At 41.2% G+C, this 17,093-nt stretch overlaps 1 protein-coding gene across 1 annotated transcript in view; it reads left to right on the top strand.

Moving 5' to 3' along the window:
- DNAH3 (dynein axonemal heavy chain 3) overlaps window positions 1-17,093 on the top strand; it is a 184,783-nt gene that overhangs the window by 41,953 nt on the left and 125,737 nt on the right. The window contains exons 16-19 of the mRNA XM_069096531.1: window positions 7,618-7,771; window positions 8,269-8,413; window positions 11,214-11,425; window positions 16,762-16,853. Of these exons, the coding sequence (XP_068952632.1) occupies window positions 7,618-7,771; window positions 8,269-8,413; window positions 11,214-11,425; window positions 16,762-16,853 (603 nt within the window). The remainder of the gene's footprint in view (window positions 1-7,617; window positions 7,772-8,268; window positions 8,414-11,213; window positions 11,426-16,761; window positions 16,854-17,093) is intronic.

The raw sequence follows: 17,093 nt of genomic DNA, 5'->3' as shown, positions 1-17,093 counted from the left end.
TTGAACCCTGTCCTCAGGGTCAGCTCTCTATTCATGATGCAATATTATATCTCTATGTCTTGTGAAAACAAAATAAAGCCTGATACTTCCTTTAAGGTCCAACCCCCCCCCCCCCCCCCCACTCCTTTCTTCAAGAAGACTTTCCTGACTATTACAAATTATAATAGAAAAGCATCTATTCAAAAATCAAGAGACTTTGGTCCTTTTTTTTTCTTGACGGGGGAAGGCAAAGCAATTGGGGCTAAATGACTTGCCCAAAGTCACACAACTAGTTAAAGGTTAAGTGTCTAAGGCCAGATTTGAACTCAGCTCCTCCTGAGGCCTGTGCTCAATTCACTGCACTACCTAGCTACCCCTCAGATCCTTTTAAGTCTAGTTATTGGCATTATTTAGCTTAGAGCTTGGTCAGACATCAAAGATGCCAAGGTCATCCACTGCATCCTGGGCCATCACCAGTTATGTGACTTTTGTCTTGCCATTGGACTTCAGTGATTCTGGAGGAGAGAGTGAAACTGATGACTTTGTGCAACTCTGCTTCATTTAAATCCAATTACTAGAGCACCCATGATTCCTTTGGTTCTCTTTGAAGGATGAACGACAACTTAGTTTTGTGAACTTGAGTAAGTCACTTAACCTCTGTAGGTCTTACCTTCCTAAATTAGGAGATTGGATGAGAAGGTCCTTAAAGTACCTTCCAATTCTGAAATTCCAGGATTCCACCCTGGCTTGTGATTATCTTTTCCTCCTATGAGTTCCTATAGAATTCTAGCTTGTACCACATCTATCCATAATAGCTTCAAGACACGGTGCTGAATGTTAAGGATGCGAAGACACAACCCTCCCCTCAAGGACTTAATGTTGAGCTAGGGGGATGGGGAAAACATGCTTCCAGTTAAATAAGAATTTGAGAAGCAGAAGTTGAGGGGATCAGGAAAGACTTCCTGCAGAGGAAATATCTGAGCTGAACCTTGAAGAAAGTCCACTATACTAGAGGGCAGAAGTATGGGGGGAGGGCATTCCAGACATGGGAAGACATCTAATTAATAATAATAATAACATTTATATGGTGCCTACTATGTGGCAGGAGCTATACTAAGCACATTACAAATGTTATGCCATTTGACTGTGAGGTAGGTGCTAGTATGATTATCCCAATTTTATAGATGAGGAAACTGGGATAAACAGAGGTTAAATGACTTGCCCAGGGTCACACAACTAGTAAGTGTCTGAAGCAGGATTTGAACTGAGATTGTCTTGACTTCAAACCCAGCATTCTCTCTGCTTCTCCTCTTCCATTGTACTTTCTGAAACACCTGCTATGCTGCTAATAAGCTCACCTTCATCCTTTTTCTAACCATCTTTCTAGTTTCTTGTCACCCATAACCTGACATTTTCCTGAAGATAATTCGTTAAGACAAAAGAACACTCTTCCCACCATCATTCATCACTTTCTCCTACTTTGAAGTATGTCCCAAGAGTGTATTTTACCTTATATGAATTCTCATTATTACCATCTTCTTATCACTAGCTCATTTTCCTTCTTTTCTTCAGTAAGTAGCTTAAAGTCTTCCTCTCTCCATTTCCTCTTTGATGACTCCAATATGTATATTGATGTCTCTTTGAATATCTTCATAATTCATCAATCTCTTCATTCCCATTGATTTACATTTCCACCATATCTCAGCCATAGGCAGAAGTGGGCATACAACCTTACCACTCAAAATGGTTTTCACTCAATGATCTTGAACTTAGAAATTCTCTCTCTGCTCATAATCTCTTGTCCTTTCATCTCTCCCTGCCTCATTCTTCCTAAACTTATGTTCCACTTTCACTTCCAACTCCTTCATCCCTTTCTGTTATTCTAACCCCTAACTTCAATTTGGGTCTTATTTTCTTCCCATTATTGTCTCAACCCTATACTTAACACTTCACCAAAGCATAATGTTTCATCTTTGAGTAGCTTTCTCTTCCATTGCCCTTTTATTCAACCTCAAGCCATCATTGCTACCTGCCTTCTTCCCTCCTACTCCCATGCCTCTGAAGAAAGAGAAAGTCATACAATGATGCTGTTTGATTTCATAACAAATTCAGAGTCTCTGACCTCAACTAGGTCCTCACTGATGCACTGTAATCCTTGTATTTATTCCTTATTATCACTCCCTGAAGTAACTGCTCCAAACTTTTCTCTCTAAGTCACTAACCCCACTTTTCTCAGATGACTTCACTCCCTGCTTTATTGAGAAAATCAAATCTACCCATTGTTAGCTCCATCATCCCTCATACTTCACCCCTCAAAACTGTTTTATTGTCATCCTACATTTCTCCTCCCTTTTATAGTGGGGGTAATCAGGAAGGTCTTACTGAAATGACATAGAGAATTCCTGATTGGTTCCCATAGTCACTGGAGCTCCCTTTAAGATGACTGACAACTGTGAATTAAGGGAGATGGTCTATGCTTGCAAAACTTTGCCTCTTTCTATAATCTCTATGAGTAAGACTCCACCCTTTTTCTTTCTTTCTCTTGGGTTCCTAGATTAGAATTTATCAAAGGTGGGGTGGAAGGGATTTCTCTCTCATTTTGGGGAATCTGGAACATTCCCAGGCTTAGAAGTTATCTCCTGGGTAGAGAGATCCTGAGCTGGAGAGCAAGTGCTGATCACCCAGCAAGAGAGGATTTCCTTAACAACATACTTCTCAGAGGAGAAAAGGACCAATGGGAAGTCAGTTCTATGCCTGAAGGACTAAAGAAAACCTTACATTATCTGGGTGGGAATTTTAAATTAGTCAAAGTTTTGTAGTGGTTCTTATAAGCTTAGACAATGCAGGCTAGAAGTGAATGTGAAGTTTCTGTTTCCATTTCTACAAAGGGACTTTGCCTTCCAGGAAGAATATAATGAATATAATTAGCTAACTGAACATTTTATGTTTCCTGTATTTGTTCATGCATGCATTTAAGTATCTTAAATTTTGTGTGGAGTACAATAAAAGCTGTCCCATATTTCATGCCCATATTGTACCTTGAATACATTTGTGGGAAGGGACCTTGTTTCCAACTGCTGGGAACTCTGGGCAGGATCCATACCTATCTTTTGTATGAGAGGTTTTCCTGGAAAAAATCATTAGATTGTAAGCTCCTTGAGGACAGGGGACTGTCTTTTGTTTCTTGTATTCTTAGCACAGTGTGTGCCACACATAGTAGGTGCTTAAATTAGTGACTGACAGAAATCCAGGTAGAGGTACAGCCAAAGAAAGAACTTGACCCTCTTTGGGGTCAAATGCCTGTAGGATGGATCTGGGTCCCTTTAAGTATAAAACCTTCCCCATTGGGACTCCCTGAGCCATAGGCTACACTTTCAATACCAAACTCCTCAAAAGCATCATCCTATATACTCTGCTTACTCACCACCTACTCACTCCTCAGCTCTCAGTAATCTTTCAAGATTGAGAATCTCCTTTCATGATTGGTTTTCTAGAGTCATGGTTAGTCATTTCATAATTCTATTCCCTTTATATTGTTGTCTTCCTGAAGGAAGATCTGAGCTCAAATCCAGTCTTAGATATTTACTAGCTATATGAATGACTTCGGGCAATCACTTAACTCTATTTGCCTCAATTTCTTCTTCTATAAAAGTAGGGAGCCGGTAATGACAGCACTACCTCAAAGGGTTGTTGTGAGGATCAATTAAGATAATATTTATAAAGCACTTAGTACAGTGTCTGGCACATTGAAAGGTCTACAAAAATGTTACCTTTTAGCAGGCAGCTAGGTGGTGCAATGAATAGAGTACTGACCCTGGAGTCAGGAGAACCTGGGTTCAAATTCAACCTCAGACACTTGATACTCACCAGCCATGTGACCTTAGGCAAGTCACTTGACCCCAATTGCCTTGCCTTCCCCCCCCCAAAAAATGTTGCCTTTTAAGATTAATACAAATCTACCCAAGCTTTTCCAATTTGTCCCTTTCATTATAGTACAATGTTACTCCATCACATTCATATGAGGCAGCTAAGTGATTCAATGGATAGAGCAACAGGCTTAGAGCTAGGAAGATCTGAATTCCAACACTGCTGGCAACGTGACCCTGGGAAAGACACTTATTCTATCTATTTCAGTTTCTTCATCTGTAAAATGGAGATATTAATAGCACCTACTTGACAGGGGAGTTGGAAGATCAAATGAGATAATATTTGTAAGGCACTTTGCAAACTTTCAAGTATTATATAAATGCTAGCTGTCATTAGGATTACTATTATTATTATGCAGAACAATTGTCTTTTAATCGTCTAGACTCCCTCCTCCTGAATATTTATGCTCTTTAGCTTCTATGGCACTGTTCTCTCATGGTTTTCCTATCTGCCTAGATGTCTCTTTTCATTCTTTTTTGCTGTATCTGTCTCCAAGCAGGAGAGGTTCTCTCCTGGCTCTTTTCTTCCTTTTTTTCTGGTCACACTCTCCCTTGGTGATCTCATTATCCCTCATTATCCCTACAGAAATAAATCCCAAATCTTTACGTATAGCCCTAATCCCCCTCCAGAACTCTTGCCCCATTTCTCCAAATACCTATGGTCTTTTCCCCCTGGATATCCCACCAGTACCGCAAATTCAACATACCCAAAATGGAACTCATCACCTTTCCCTCTTACTTCCCTCAAACTTCACTATTTCTGTAAAGGGTACCACTATCCCCCCAGTCACCCAGCTTCATAAGCTCAGACCCATCTTGATCTTTCCTTCACTCTTACCAGGAATAGCAAATCAATCCTTAGGTCCCATAGACCCTACCTCCACAACAGCTCTTTTCATACTGCCACACCTTCAATTTCAAACCACATCATGCCGTATCTGGACTAATGTACAAGCTTCTTAATTGATCTCCTTGTCTCCATCTTTGCTATTCTCCCATTCCATCTATCTTCAATATGTCAATTCAATGGGTTGTTGATCTCTTCAGAGACGGTTCCTTCCAATGATACAGATTCAAGCTACTCATGCCTCCTCATCTTGTGTGACTCATGTCTACTTTCCCCCATAAATCTTCTATAGAAATGGGAGTCCATCAGAGGATAGCTCAACATCATGAAGGTCCCAATGTAACATATGGGCCTTACATCTGATATCCTTTTCTGGAAATAAATTTTTAGTTATATTTGTTTTTAAAATATTTTTTAGTTATATTTTTGTCTTGTCCCATCTTACGGACAGTTCTATGCTGGTCATGTGTTCCAGTGTGTTGTATGTAGACTCCCCCATGTTTTTCTTCATTGTCTTTTGGGTGACCCATAATTTTAGTTCTTCCTAGCTTTGATTCTTAACCATCTAGCATGAACAGGAGAATTACTGGTATTGAGAGATAGATTTTCCTTCCTTTACATAGCTGCCAAAAAAATTTCCTAAGGCATAGTCACTCCCCTACTCAAATGTCTCCTATAGTTCCATATTGCCTATTAAAAAATACAAACTCCCTATTTTGACATTTAAGTCCTTCCACAGTCTGATACCAACCTACCTTTCTAGCCTTAGTTTACATCATTCACCTTCATTCCTGCTGTTTCAGTTAGAGTTTCCTTAACTCCATAGACCCTCTCCTTCTCTCTATGAATTTACATAGTCCCAATTATTTTTCATTCCCTCCTCACTTTTACCTTTCAGGTTTTAATCTTCCCCTCAGGTGCCTTCTCCGGAATTCAAATATTCCTGAAACATTGGGGATCTTTCTTTTGTCTTTATCATTTCCTGATATGACTGCTGCTATTCAGTCATTTTTTTCAGTTGTGTCTGGCTCTTCATGACTCCATTTGGGGTTTTCTTGGTAAAGAAACTGGAGTGGTTTCCCATTTCCTTCTCCAGCTCATTTTACTGAAAAGGAACTGAGGCCAACAGGGTGAAATGACTTGCCCAAGGTTTCACAGCTAGTAAGTGTCTGAGGCTGGATTTTAACTCAGGATGATGAGTCTTCCTGACTCCAGGCCCAGGATTCTATGCACTGCACCATCTAGCTGCCTATAATTCCCTCGTCCCCCCCACCCCACTATATGTATCTGTGTTCCTTCTGTATGCTCCTTCCCACCCCCATCTCATAAAACATGAACTCCTTGAGAACAGTACTTGAAGAGAGTGTGAGGCAGTGAAAGAAGTCCCAGAGAACCCAGGTTCAAACCCCACCTGGCTCTCCCATTTAAACCTTTGTGGCCTTGGGGAAATCTCCCAACTTCCCTAGGCTTACATTTCTTCATCTGTCAAAGGAGAGGGGTTCTGGATCTAGGCCTCTGAGGGCCCTTCTAGCTCAAGATCTATGAATGAATGTTTTCCCTTCTTATCTTTGAATCCCTAAGGCCTGACACAATGCCTTGCTCATTGTAGGCATGAATGCATTTATACTGAATTGAATTGAATATTGCAAAGCACTCGGAAGAAAGTAGCTCACAGCTGGATGGGCATTAAAAGTTGCACTCCTGTTTCTGAGGAGGGCAGAGTCTGTATCCTAGCACCACCCCCTGCATGGGACTCGGTCATCTGTGGGTTTTGTTGTACTTGGGATCTAAGCATACCTGTCAAGGGTGTTGTCCATAAAGATTGGAACCTACTTGTCAGAATTTGAAGGAGTCTGGCATCTTGGAGATGTACCCAAACCTTTTGCCATAGGGCTATGGGCATAAATCTCTGTGGTATATTCTGGTCCTAGAAGCCCAATAAGAAATTCCCCTAGAATTATTTCTCATTTAAGATAATCAGGATGAATGGAGTAAATAAGAGATTCAGGATGAAGAGCATAGTACCCAGCACATAGTCAAGTCTTAATAAATGGTTGTTGACTGACAATAAATATGTTATTCAGTCATGTTGGACTCTTTGTGACCTCATTTGGGGTTTTCTTGGCAAAGATACTGGAGTGGTTTGCCATTTCCTCCTCCAGCTCATTTTACAGATGAGGAGACTGAGGCAAACAGGGCTAAGTGACTTGCCGAGGGTCACATAGCTATTAAATGTCAGAGGCTGGATTTGAACACAGGTCTTCCTGACTCCAGGCCTGGTACTCTATTCACTGCCCCCAATAGAACACGGATAATGTGAGTAAGTGGTTTTCTAAGTCTGTCTAAGCAGTCTGCAGGGATCCTTTAATAAGATTTAGTGCCCCTGTTCCTGAGTCTGACATTACTGGCCTAGGACACTGAGAGGGTCACCCAGCCTGTATGTGCCAGAGATAGCTTCTGAATCCTGGTATTCCTCTCTCCAAGGATGACTCTCTATTCATTATGCCACATTTTCTCTCTACATTTCTTTATTGCTTTATATTTCTCACATCGATTAAACACCCCCATTTTATCTTCACAATAGTACTGGGAGAGAATTAAGCCACATTTTACTGATTAAGAAACTGAATCACATGGTAAGTCACTTGCCCAAAGTCACAGAAAGTCAGTGGTGGGTATGGCTATACTATCTGGGCCTCTTGATTTCCTACTTCAAAGCTCTTTAAATTATACCCCTTGGCAGTTATCCCCCCCAGAGGTAAATTTTCACCAGGCCTTACTGTGGGAGGGCTCCCCATCGCTACAATCCATTGCAAATGGACCTCACTGAAACTCATTAGATAAATGGGGCTGTCTTTGATTCAGGTGTGCTGAATTTGAGGGGAAACTTGAGAGCTACTTCAAGGAAGTGGAGAGCTTTAGAAAGAAAGAAGTGGTAAACATGGAAGAAATGAAAAACAACGTTGAAAAACTTAATGAGTTGACTAGAAACCTGGAAACAGCACTAGTGGAATTTGAGGTTTGTGATTCTGGGATGTGGGAGGGAAGGGCACTGGGTGAAAGAGACCAAAGTCTCTTTGTTGTTTGCACGGACATCACTACTTGCAACTGAGAACTAGTTAAACGACTTGTATTTTCTGGTGCCTGTGAATGTCATGACTAAAAGTCGGAATTGTGACTGCCTCAAGGAAGGGTGGAGAGTACTTATGATGCTTGCTACTTTGTGCCTTTAGATAAGCCACTTAACCTCTCTGGGCCTCAGTTTCTTCATCTGTAACATGAAGGGGTTGGATGAGATGATCTCAGTTACCTCTTCCAACACTAGATCTAGGCTCTCTGTGATTGCATCCTGATGTGAGAGGGGGAAAGTGAGAGACTAGGGCTTTAAGTGTGGCAGGATCTCAGCACTCCCAGTCACTAGACAGCCTCTGGGCTGAGGTCACACCAAGTGATTAAGGAGTCTGGGCAGAGGGCATTGATGGTCACATGGCTCACAGTGCTGTTTGCTCTTCATAGGCGATCAACAAAGAGGAAGAACTGTTAGAAAAGGAGAAGAGTAAGTTCCCCCTCCTGCAGGTGATAATGACCAACAAGGTGCCTTTTGAACAGCTCTGGATGACAGCTTACAGCTTCTTCACCAAATCAGAAGAGTGGATGAATGGTGAGGAGGATGGGCTGGGGAGAGTGATGCTGAACTGGGCAGATCTGGAAGATAAGGAGAGAGAGGGGAGAAGAAAGGGGAGGGGACAGAGACACAGACAGTGAAAGACACACAGAGACAGACTGAGAGATAGAGACAGAGAGAGACAAAGAGATCCACACACAGAGACATACACACAGAGAGAGATATTAAGACAGACTGAGATAGAGACAGAGAGAGACAAAGAGAGAGATGCATACACAAACTGAGAGAGACATACACACAGAGAGAGAGAGATTAAGAGAGACAGACTGAGGGAGAGATAGAGAATAGGAAATAGAGACTTAGACTGAGGAACTAGGGTGGGAAGAGCAGAGCTATTTCCAGGGTATCACAAATTAGGGTAACTGCCTCAGCCTGATCCTTCAGAAAGGAGAGAAGTTTCATCAACTCTTGCTATAAAATACAAATACCCTCAGGATCATAGTATTTAGAGTTAGAGAACTCTTAGACATCATCTGTTCTAACCCACTCATTTCTATAGATGAGAAAACTGAGTCTCAAAGACAACATGAATTGCCCAAAGTCACCCAGGTAACAACAGGTAGTAGAGCTGGATTTGAACCCAGGACCTCCAGCTCCAAATTCCACATTCATTCCATAATAATCACTGTCATTTTTTATACAACTTTAAAATTTCAGAGGGTTTTACATATATTATCTCATTTGATCCTCACAACTACCCTGTCATGTAAGTGCTATTGTTATCCTCATTTTACAGATGAGGAAACAGAGACGGAGAGATATTAAGTGACTCACTCAAGGTCACACAGCAAATAAGTGTCTTAACTCAGATCTTTCTGACCTCAAGTTCAATATCCTATTCTTATACACTACACCACCTGATAAATGTCATGGGACTTCCCTTCCCTATCATACAAAAGAAGAAACTGAGATTTAAGTGATTTGACTAGTGTCTGAGTCAGCATCTGAGCCCAGGGTTCAGTCTAGTGTTCTCTCTACTATATCACACTCCTTTATGCTAAACTTAGCCTCTAAACTACCTACATCCCAGTGAAACACATTTCCTCAACCAAAACCACCTCCTGAAGGCCAGTACTTCTGATAAGAGGTATAAACTGGGTTGTTTGTGAGTCATCCTCACTGACCAAAAGTCCTGCTGGGTCTATTTAGACCCAGCATTCTGGAAAAGCCCTTCAAAGATCCCTTTCAGAGAGATGTGACTAAAGGTTCATTGATATCCCCCTAGCCTGACCCACCGTTCTTCTCTCCCCTCTTTGGGGGAACTGAAAGGAACCTCATAGATCTTCTAGTCTGGGGGTTTGAGCCTGGGGGGTCTTTGGATAGATTTGGAGGGGTCCATGGACATACACGGTTTTACTCACACTTTAACTGAAATTTAGCATTTCCTCCAACTATTGAGAAGGGGCCCATGGGCTTCACCAGACTGTCAAAGGGATAACAAGAGGTCAAGAGCTTTAATCAAACCCCTCATTTCATTATAGACTGAACTGGTCATGTTTTGGTGCAGTTCTTAGTCAAACCCCTATTACCTGATACCTTCTGTAGGAGCAAACTCAAGGTTCCAGAATGGGGCCGTTCTTGCTCTGGCAGATATGGCAGGACAGACAGAACAAAGTGAACACACTTTGACTTTGCAAAAGCCATTCTAGGCATAACTATTTCCGTCTCTATGAGGACATCATTTCACAGCTCTGGTTAACACCATCCAACCTCAGATAGTGGCTCCAGCAGCTAGCATGAAGAAGGAGCCTGGGACTAAGATGCAGAGGGTTTTTTCCTTGCCTTTTCATTCACTTGGTTTCACTGTATGACCTGGGGCAGATCTCTTTACCTGTTGGTGCCTTGATTTCCATATCTATAGAGTTGAGATAATGAAGCTTGAGAGGAGCTACTTGATGACCGAGTAAGATTCTGCCAGGTTGGAGGGTAATTCCTTGTGGCACCTTTTGGAAGCTACATTAACTGTTTGGCAGCACTGAAAATCATCAGCTGCTCAATGATGCTGTTCCCTTAAAACTTGAAAGGATTTATGTATCTTTTCCATTAGATCATAGGGTCCTTGTGGGCTAGGATTGTTTTTTTTTTTTTACCTCTTTTTGTATCCTAGCACAATGCCTAGATAATAATTAATGCTTAATAAATGCTTATTGATTTTCTGTGCCATTAAAGAACAGCTGAAGCACAAGGAGAATATGGCTGAACAGGAAATTCAAATTCTTTAGTAGATAGAGCCTTGAAATTGGAATCAGAAAGACTCATATTTACTCGCTGTATGAGTCACTTAACCTGATCTGTAAAATCAGGATAATAATATCTATAACACCTACATCACAGGGTTGTTGTGGGACTCAAATGACATGGCATATAGTGCTTTGTGAACTCTGAAGTGCCATATTAATGTGATATAGAGGTAGAGAGCCTGTCAGAGGCAAGTCCTGCCTGTGACACATAATGACTTTGTGCACCTGGTGCAGGTTACTTAACTTTTCAATACTCTAAACATCTAAGACTTTTAAGTTACAGAGAAAAGGGCTGACCTGCATTCATAGAGGGAATTGCATATTCCGACAGAATCAGACCTGGCCCCTCTGTCCCTACAGATGTTTATTATTATTATTCCTTTCTGAGGCAGGCATCGCTCAAAGAATTTGGGTTTACAACATGTGACTTGTATCTCTATAACCTGAAACTCACTCCCCTTCCTTATATCTCTATAACCCAAAACTCCCCTTCCTTACATCTCCATAACCTGAAGATCCCTTTCTACACCCGGCAGGGCCTCTGTACACACTAAATGCCGAAGAAATCACTGACGAAGTAAGCAACATGTGGAGGACAATGTACAAACTGACCAAGACTCTGAGCGACCTTCCTGGGCCCAAGCGTGTGGCAGAAAATGTCAAATTCAAAATCGACAAATTCAAGACGCATCTTCCGATCCTGGGTGTTTCCTGCAACAAGGGGATGAAGGACAGGCACTGGAAGCAGGTCTCTTTTACAGTCCTCCTAAGCATCCAGTAGCCTCCCTCCCCCTCAACCTAAAGTTCTTTCAGCCTTTTGGAACAGAAATCCTTTTTCTCTTACTGAGGCTTTGAAATCATGGGATAGGAGTAGATCAAGTTGAAGGTGACCACAAAGCAGGTGATGAGCAACGGTATTTTCCGTAACCCATGCTGTCCTGGTCCCTGCTGTCATTTCCCGGTGATCATGGGGAAAACTGAGAGATCGATGGCAATAGCTCTCATCATATAATCAACCAGAGTTGGCTTCATTTTGCCAACTAGGGATGATTATATAGAAGCAATGCTTCTCAAAGTATGGTCTGGGGATGCCTAGGTGTTTCCAAAACTCTTTCAAGGGGTCCATAAAGATTAAACTCTTTTCATAATAATAGTAAGATGCTTTAATTCCTAACATAATAAAGGATGATCAATATAACCCACATAAACAAAAGCTCTTTGGAGTCTTCAGTAATATTTAAGATTGTAAAGGGGTCCTGAGACCAAAAGGTTTAAGAACCACTATGCTAGACTAGGACCATGGTTTAGTCTGATGGGTGATCTTGTCACCTTTTCCAAATAGATGACAATAATAGTATAATAATAGGTTCCACCTAGCGTACTTTAAAATTTGCAAAGCATGTTACTTATATATTATTTCATTTGCTCCTCACAATAATTTTGTGGGATGGTTTCTATTAGTTTACTCATTTTACTCACAAGGAAACTGAGGCCAACTGAGGTGGAATGACTGACCTGGGCAGAGTCATGCTGCTAATGTTTCTCAGGATCTGAACACAAGTCTTCCTGATTCCATATTCTACAGTCACTCCACCATACCGAGGTGCCTCTCAGATGAAAGCTATATAGAGAATGCCCAGTATGAGAATAAGAGACTAAAATAGCAGAAAGAGATTAGCTTCGATGCAAAGGAAAGCCTCTCCACAAAGGGGAATAGCCCTAGCTCCCTAGATTTGGGGCACCTGCCCAGGCTTTTTGAGCTGGCCTAAGTACTGTGCCTCTCCATTGGAAAACCTCTTTTGATTTTCCTTCCAACCTTTGGGTTCTATAAATACGAATAACAAACATTCTACCTAAAAATAGTTGGGATTTTTATATACGCTCAAGTGTGAGGGTGATGTGTGGTGTGAAAACAGATTGGAAATAAATCTCGCTGTGCGGCTACTGGAATCATAGACCCTAAGAGTTAGATAGAAAAGTCCTTTGAAAAATCATTCTGGCCCTATGTGTTGATAGTGCTATGGTTTGAGGGTTTTGAAAAGGATCCTAATAGACCACCATGGCATACCTTGCCCTCTGTTCTCATCTGACCTGGAGGAATCACCACAATAGGAATCAGTAATATACTACAAATATGGGAGTGATATTTGAGTCTGAAGGTCACTGTCAGAATGCACATATATTACATATTACCTGGGAAGGAAAGGAGGAAGACAGACTGACAGGCAAGCAGGCCCATGGCTCTCCCTCCCCACTCTTTTCCAAGTATATCAACATGTTAGTAAGATTAGCTAACTATTCCTCTATAAGGCACAGAGAGCCTAGCCCTGAGGGAATGAGTTACAGCCAGAGAAAGGTCATTGTCATAGAAGGTGAAAGAATATAAGAAAACAAGCCCTGGGTCACTAACTAAAGTGTTAGGGACAATTCAGTGTCCCTTCAAGGGGTACTTATATTGTGAAAGAGGGATCCAGAGAGGGAAATGCTTAAGCCACCAGAATGAACCAGCATGGCGGAATGTCTGGCACCAAGGAACATGAGGGAGGAGAGAACTGATACTCTCCCTGATAAGCCACCTGGATGCCTGGAGGGTGGGATGAGCAGATAGTGGAAAAGGCACTGAAAGGAGGGCATCATGGACAAATTCTGTGTTCTTTAGTATTTTGCCTAGAGCAAATGCTATATTTAATCCATCCATCTTATAGGTGGGGTTGTAATCACAATGCTATCTACACTTTCTTCCTCTCTCTTTCCCTTTCCCTCTGTCTCTCACATGTATAATATACATATATAGATGTAGTGTATGTATATATATGCACACATGCATATACATACATACACACATATGTGTGTGTATATGTTATATATATATATATATATATAAATTCAAGTTGTACTGCAGAGAAATGGTTGGTTTTAGCTGCATATTTCAGGAGAACAATATTCCAGAATGATTTTGCTTAGAAGTTGGCACCTTGGTTTTCTCATGGGGTGAAAACTGGAATGCCAGTAGGAAAGTTGAAAATTTCATCTGAAACTCAGTTCAAGTATCATTTTCTAAATGAATCCTTCTCTGATCACTGCCCATCCCTGCCATTTTTCCCTAATTACTTTGTATATATTTTACTTTGCATAGTCAGCACAGGACCTGGCACAGAGTACATGCTATATGTATGTTATATGTTAGCTATGGTGATGGTGATGGTGATGGTGATGGTGATGTTGTACAGGGTGTCACAAAAGTCTTACTGCAAGTTTTAAGTTTTAATAGCTTAAATATATCACGTGGGCACATATTATTTTTCCCTAAGTAGAATGAATATAAGTTTCTTGTAGGTATTTTTTGTTGTTCAGTTGTTTCAGTTGTGTCTGACTCTTAAGTGACCCCACTTAGGGTTTTCTTGGCAAAGATACTGAAATGGTTTGCTATTTTCTTTTCCAGCTCATTTTACAGGTGGGGAAACTGAAGCCAACAGGGTGAAGTGACTTGCTCAAGGTCACACAGCTAGTAGGTGTCTGAGGCCAGTTTTGAACTCAGGTATTCCTGACTTCAGGTCTGGTACTCTGTGTGCCATGGCACCACCTATCTGCCCTTCCTGTAGGCATAGTAGTCAACAGAGGTTTGTTGAAAAGTGGAAAAAGCACTGACTGGCATCAGAGGGCATAGATTCAAATCCCACATCTGATGTCACTTAACTTCTCTAGGTCTCTCTTTTTTTTAAAATCTGTAAAATTTAGGGGTTAGACTACATGATTTCTTGAGGTCTTATCCAGCTGCAGATGCTCTCTGATGATTGGTTACCTTCTATTATAACTATCTTGAATCCATGCCTGGCGCAGAGTCTAGCTAGTGTGGGAAGCTACTTGGGAATTTCCAGTGAAGACCCTGATGCCATCATCATTTGGTGGTCAAAAAAACAAGGATGGGCTGAGGTTGTAAGGGGCAAGTTCTAGCTTAATTTTCCTTTGTTCCAGTAAGGAATTTAGTCTGGGGGTGGAGCAGGGCAGATCAAAGCTTCATATGTGACTAAAGGAAGTCACTATATTGTTTCCACCTGACCCTTTGGTTTGAGAAACACAAAAGATATACTATAGTGCAGTGGGAAACCTGCAGCTCCATGGCCACACGGGATCCTCTAGGTCCTCAAGAGCAACACTTTGAATCCAGACTTCACAGAACAAATCACCTTAATAAAAGGATTTTTCTCTGTAAAATTTGTACTCGGTCTTTACCACCGATGGCCTCAAGGCCTCAGGTTACCCTCCCTAGTATAGTGGTTAGAGTTCCGGACTTGGAGCCAATAACCAAACAATCCTGCTTTAGACATTTATTAGATGTGTGACCAACTCACTTAATCCCTCTGAGCCTCAGTTTCCTCATTTGTAAAATGGGAATGAGAGCACTTATCTCACACAGTTATTGTAAGGATCAAATCGGTAATGTGCAAAAAGCCTTTGCAAATCTTAAAGTTCCTTATGTATGTTGAGTAAAATTCCTGGAGCTGGTCAATATGAGATATAGGGAATGAGAAATGCTAAGGCAATCTGATTCCTTGCTCTCACGTGCTTCAAAAATAAAGTGTTTTGTCAATTTGTTAGTAGGTAATTTGGGGCAAGTAAAGTCTTTGTAGGAGTTTTGTATGCAATTTTCTTACAAAATGAGGAGGGTGGATAGAGAGAGGATTTCCAAGATCCCTTCTAACTCAGCCTTCTTTAGTTCTACCATATCTAACCAGGAGGCCAAATTGTGAAATCCTGGTGTGTGTCTTTGGTGATTACTTTGCTACGGTCTTTCACCCTGTCCCCTCTGTCCCCATGCTGTGACCGGCATACTTTTCTCCCCTTTTTCTACCTGCTGCAAGGGTCCAGTGCTCTCGTGTTTCTCCAAGTCCCTATTCTCACTGAACTTTTGATTCATTGACTCCTCCACTGAGCTATAAGCGACAGTACGATGCCCCTCACAGCAGAACTTATTTTGTAAAAGGGGAACCTGGATGGCAGGATCCCATGCTGTAGAATTTGGGAGGGCGGTTGGTGCAAACTCCCATTACCTTCAAACAAACCATATGGGTAACCTGGGGTGAAAAATCTTTTTGTTGTATGGGGAATAGTACAGGACTTGGGATCAGGAAAGAAACGGTTTGAATTCTGTCTCTAACATTTACTAAATATGCAGTCATGGTCAAGTCGCTTTAACTGTTGACCTCAGTGTTTTCATCTGTAAAATAGGGATAACAATACCAACCTTATAAGGTTGCCATAATGATCAGATGAGGTAAATATGTGTGTGTGTACACACACATATACACACACATACATGTATACATATATATAACTTTATATACACACATGTACGTACATATATACACATGCATACATACATATACCTTTCTAAAATTTAAACATATCTTTTGTTGGAGAAACAATTCTGCTACCAGAGGTGGATTTCCACCCTTCCTAAATTCAGATAAGTCTTAAGGAGTTTCCAGAGACACAGAGAAGTTAATTAACTTGTCCAAAGTCATAGAGCTAGTAAGTCTCAGAGGTAGAATTTGAATCCAGGTCCTCATGCTGCAGGGTAGCTAGACGGCATAGTGGATAGAGTGCCAGTTCTGGTATTAAGAAGCCTCATCTTTCTGAGTTCAAATCTAGCCTCAGGCACTTATGTGCAAATTTAGAGACATCTCCACTCCAAATGTCCACATGGATGGACTATGTACCTGACCTGTGATAGAGCCTTCTGAGCTCATAGCTGTCTGATCAGCCACAGTCAGACACACCGTACATTGGCCCCAACATAGTGACAATATTTTGGTCCTCTTCAAGAATGAAGGACAACAACAAACCAACTAGCTGTGTAACCCTGGGCACTTCATCCAGACCTCAGTTTCCTCATATGGAAAATGAGCTGGAGAAGGAAATGGTAAACCACTCCAGTATCTTTGCCAAAAATACCCCAAATGCAGTCCTGAAGAGTTGAACACGACTTAAAGTTTCTTGCTGCAAGCCTCAAAAATATCATAAGAAGTGTTCAATGTTAGCTCTTGTCATTATAATCTAATCTATTTTCTTCATTTGTTTTAGATCAGTGAAATAGTGGGAATTGAAATAAAGCCAGATGAAACAACTTGTCTTTTAAACATACTGGAATTTGGAATTGGCAAGTTTATTGATAAGTAAGTGATTGAACCTTTCTTTAGATGATTTTCTCATGGACCAAAGAGAGTCATGAGATGCCATATATCTGTGCACTTCCTTTCTTCTTTCTTCCTTTCTTCCTTTCTTCCTTCCTTCCTTCCTTCCTTCCTTCCTTCCTTCCTTCCTTCCTTCCTTCCTTCCTTTCTTTCTTTCTTTCTTTCTTTCTTTCTTTCTTTCTTTCTTTCTTTCTTCCTTCCTTCCTTCCTTCCTTCCTTCCT

This window comes from Petaurus breviceps, unplaced genomic scaffold (genome assembly GCF_028583685.1).
Source record: "Petaurus breviceps papuanus isolate PSGF00001 unplaced genomic scaffold, PetGlider_PUasm1.0 229, whole genome shotgun sequence".
In the NCBI taxonomy this organism is placed as follows: domain Eukaryota; kingdom Metazoa; phylum Chordata; class Mammalia; order Diprotodontia; family Petauridae; genus Petaurus; species Petaurus breviceps.
Note: the sequence above shows the minus strand (reverse complement) of the source record. Positions and strands in the feature narration are given on the sequence as shown.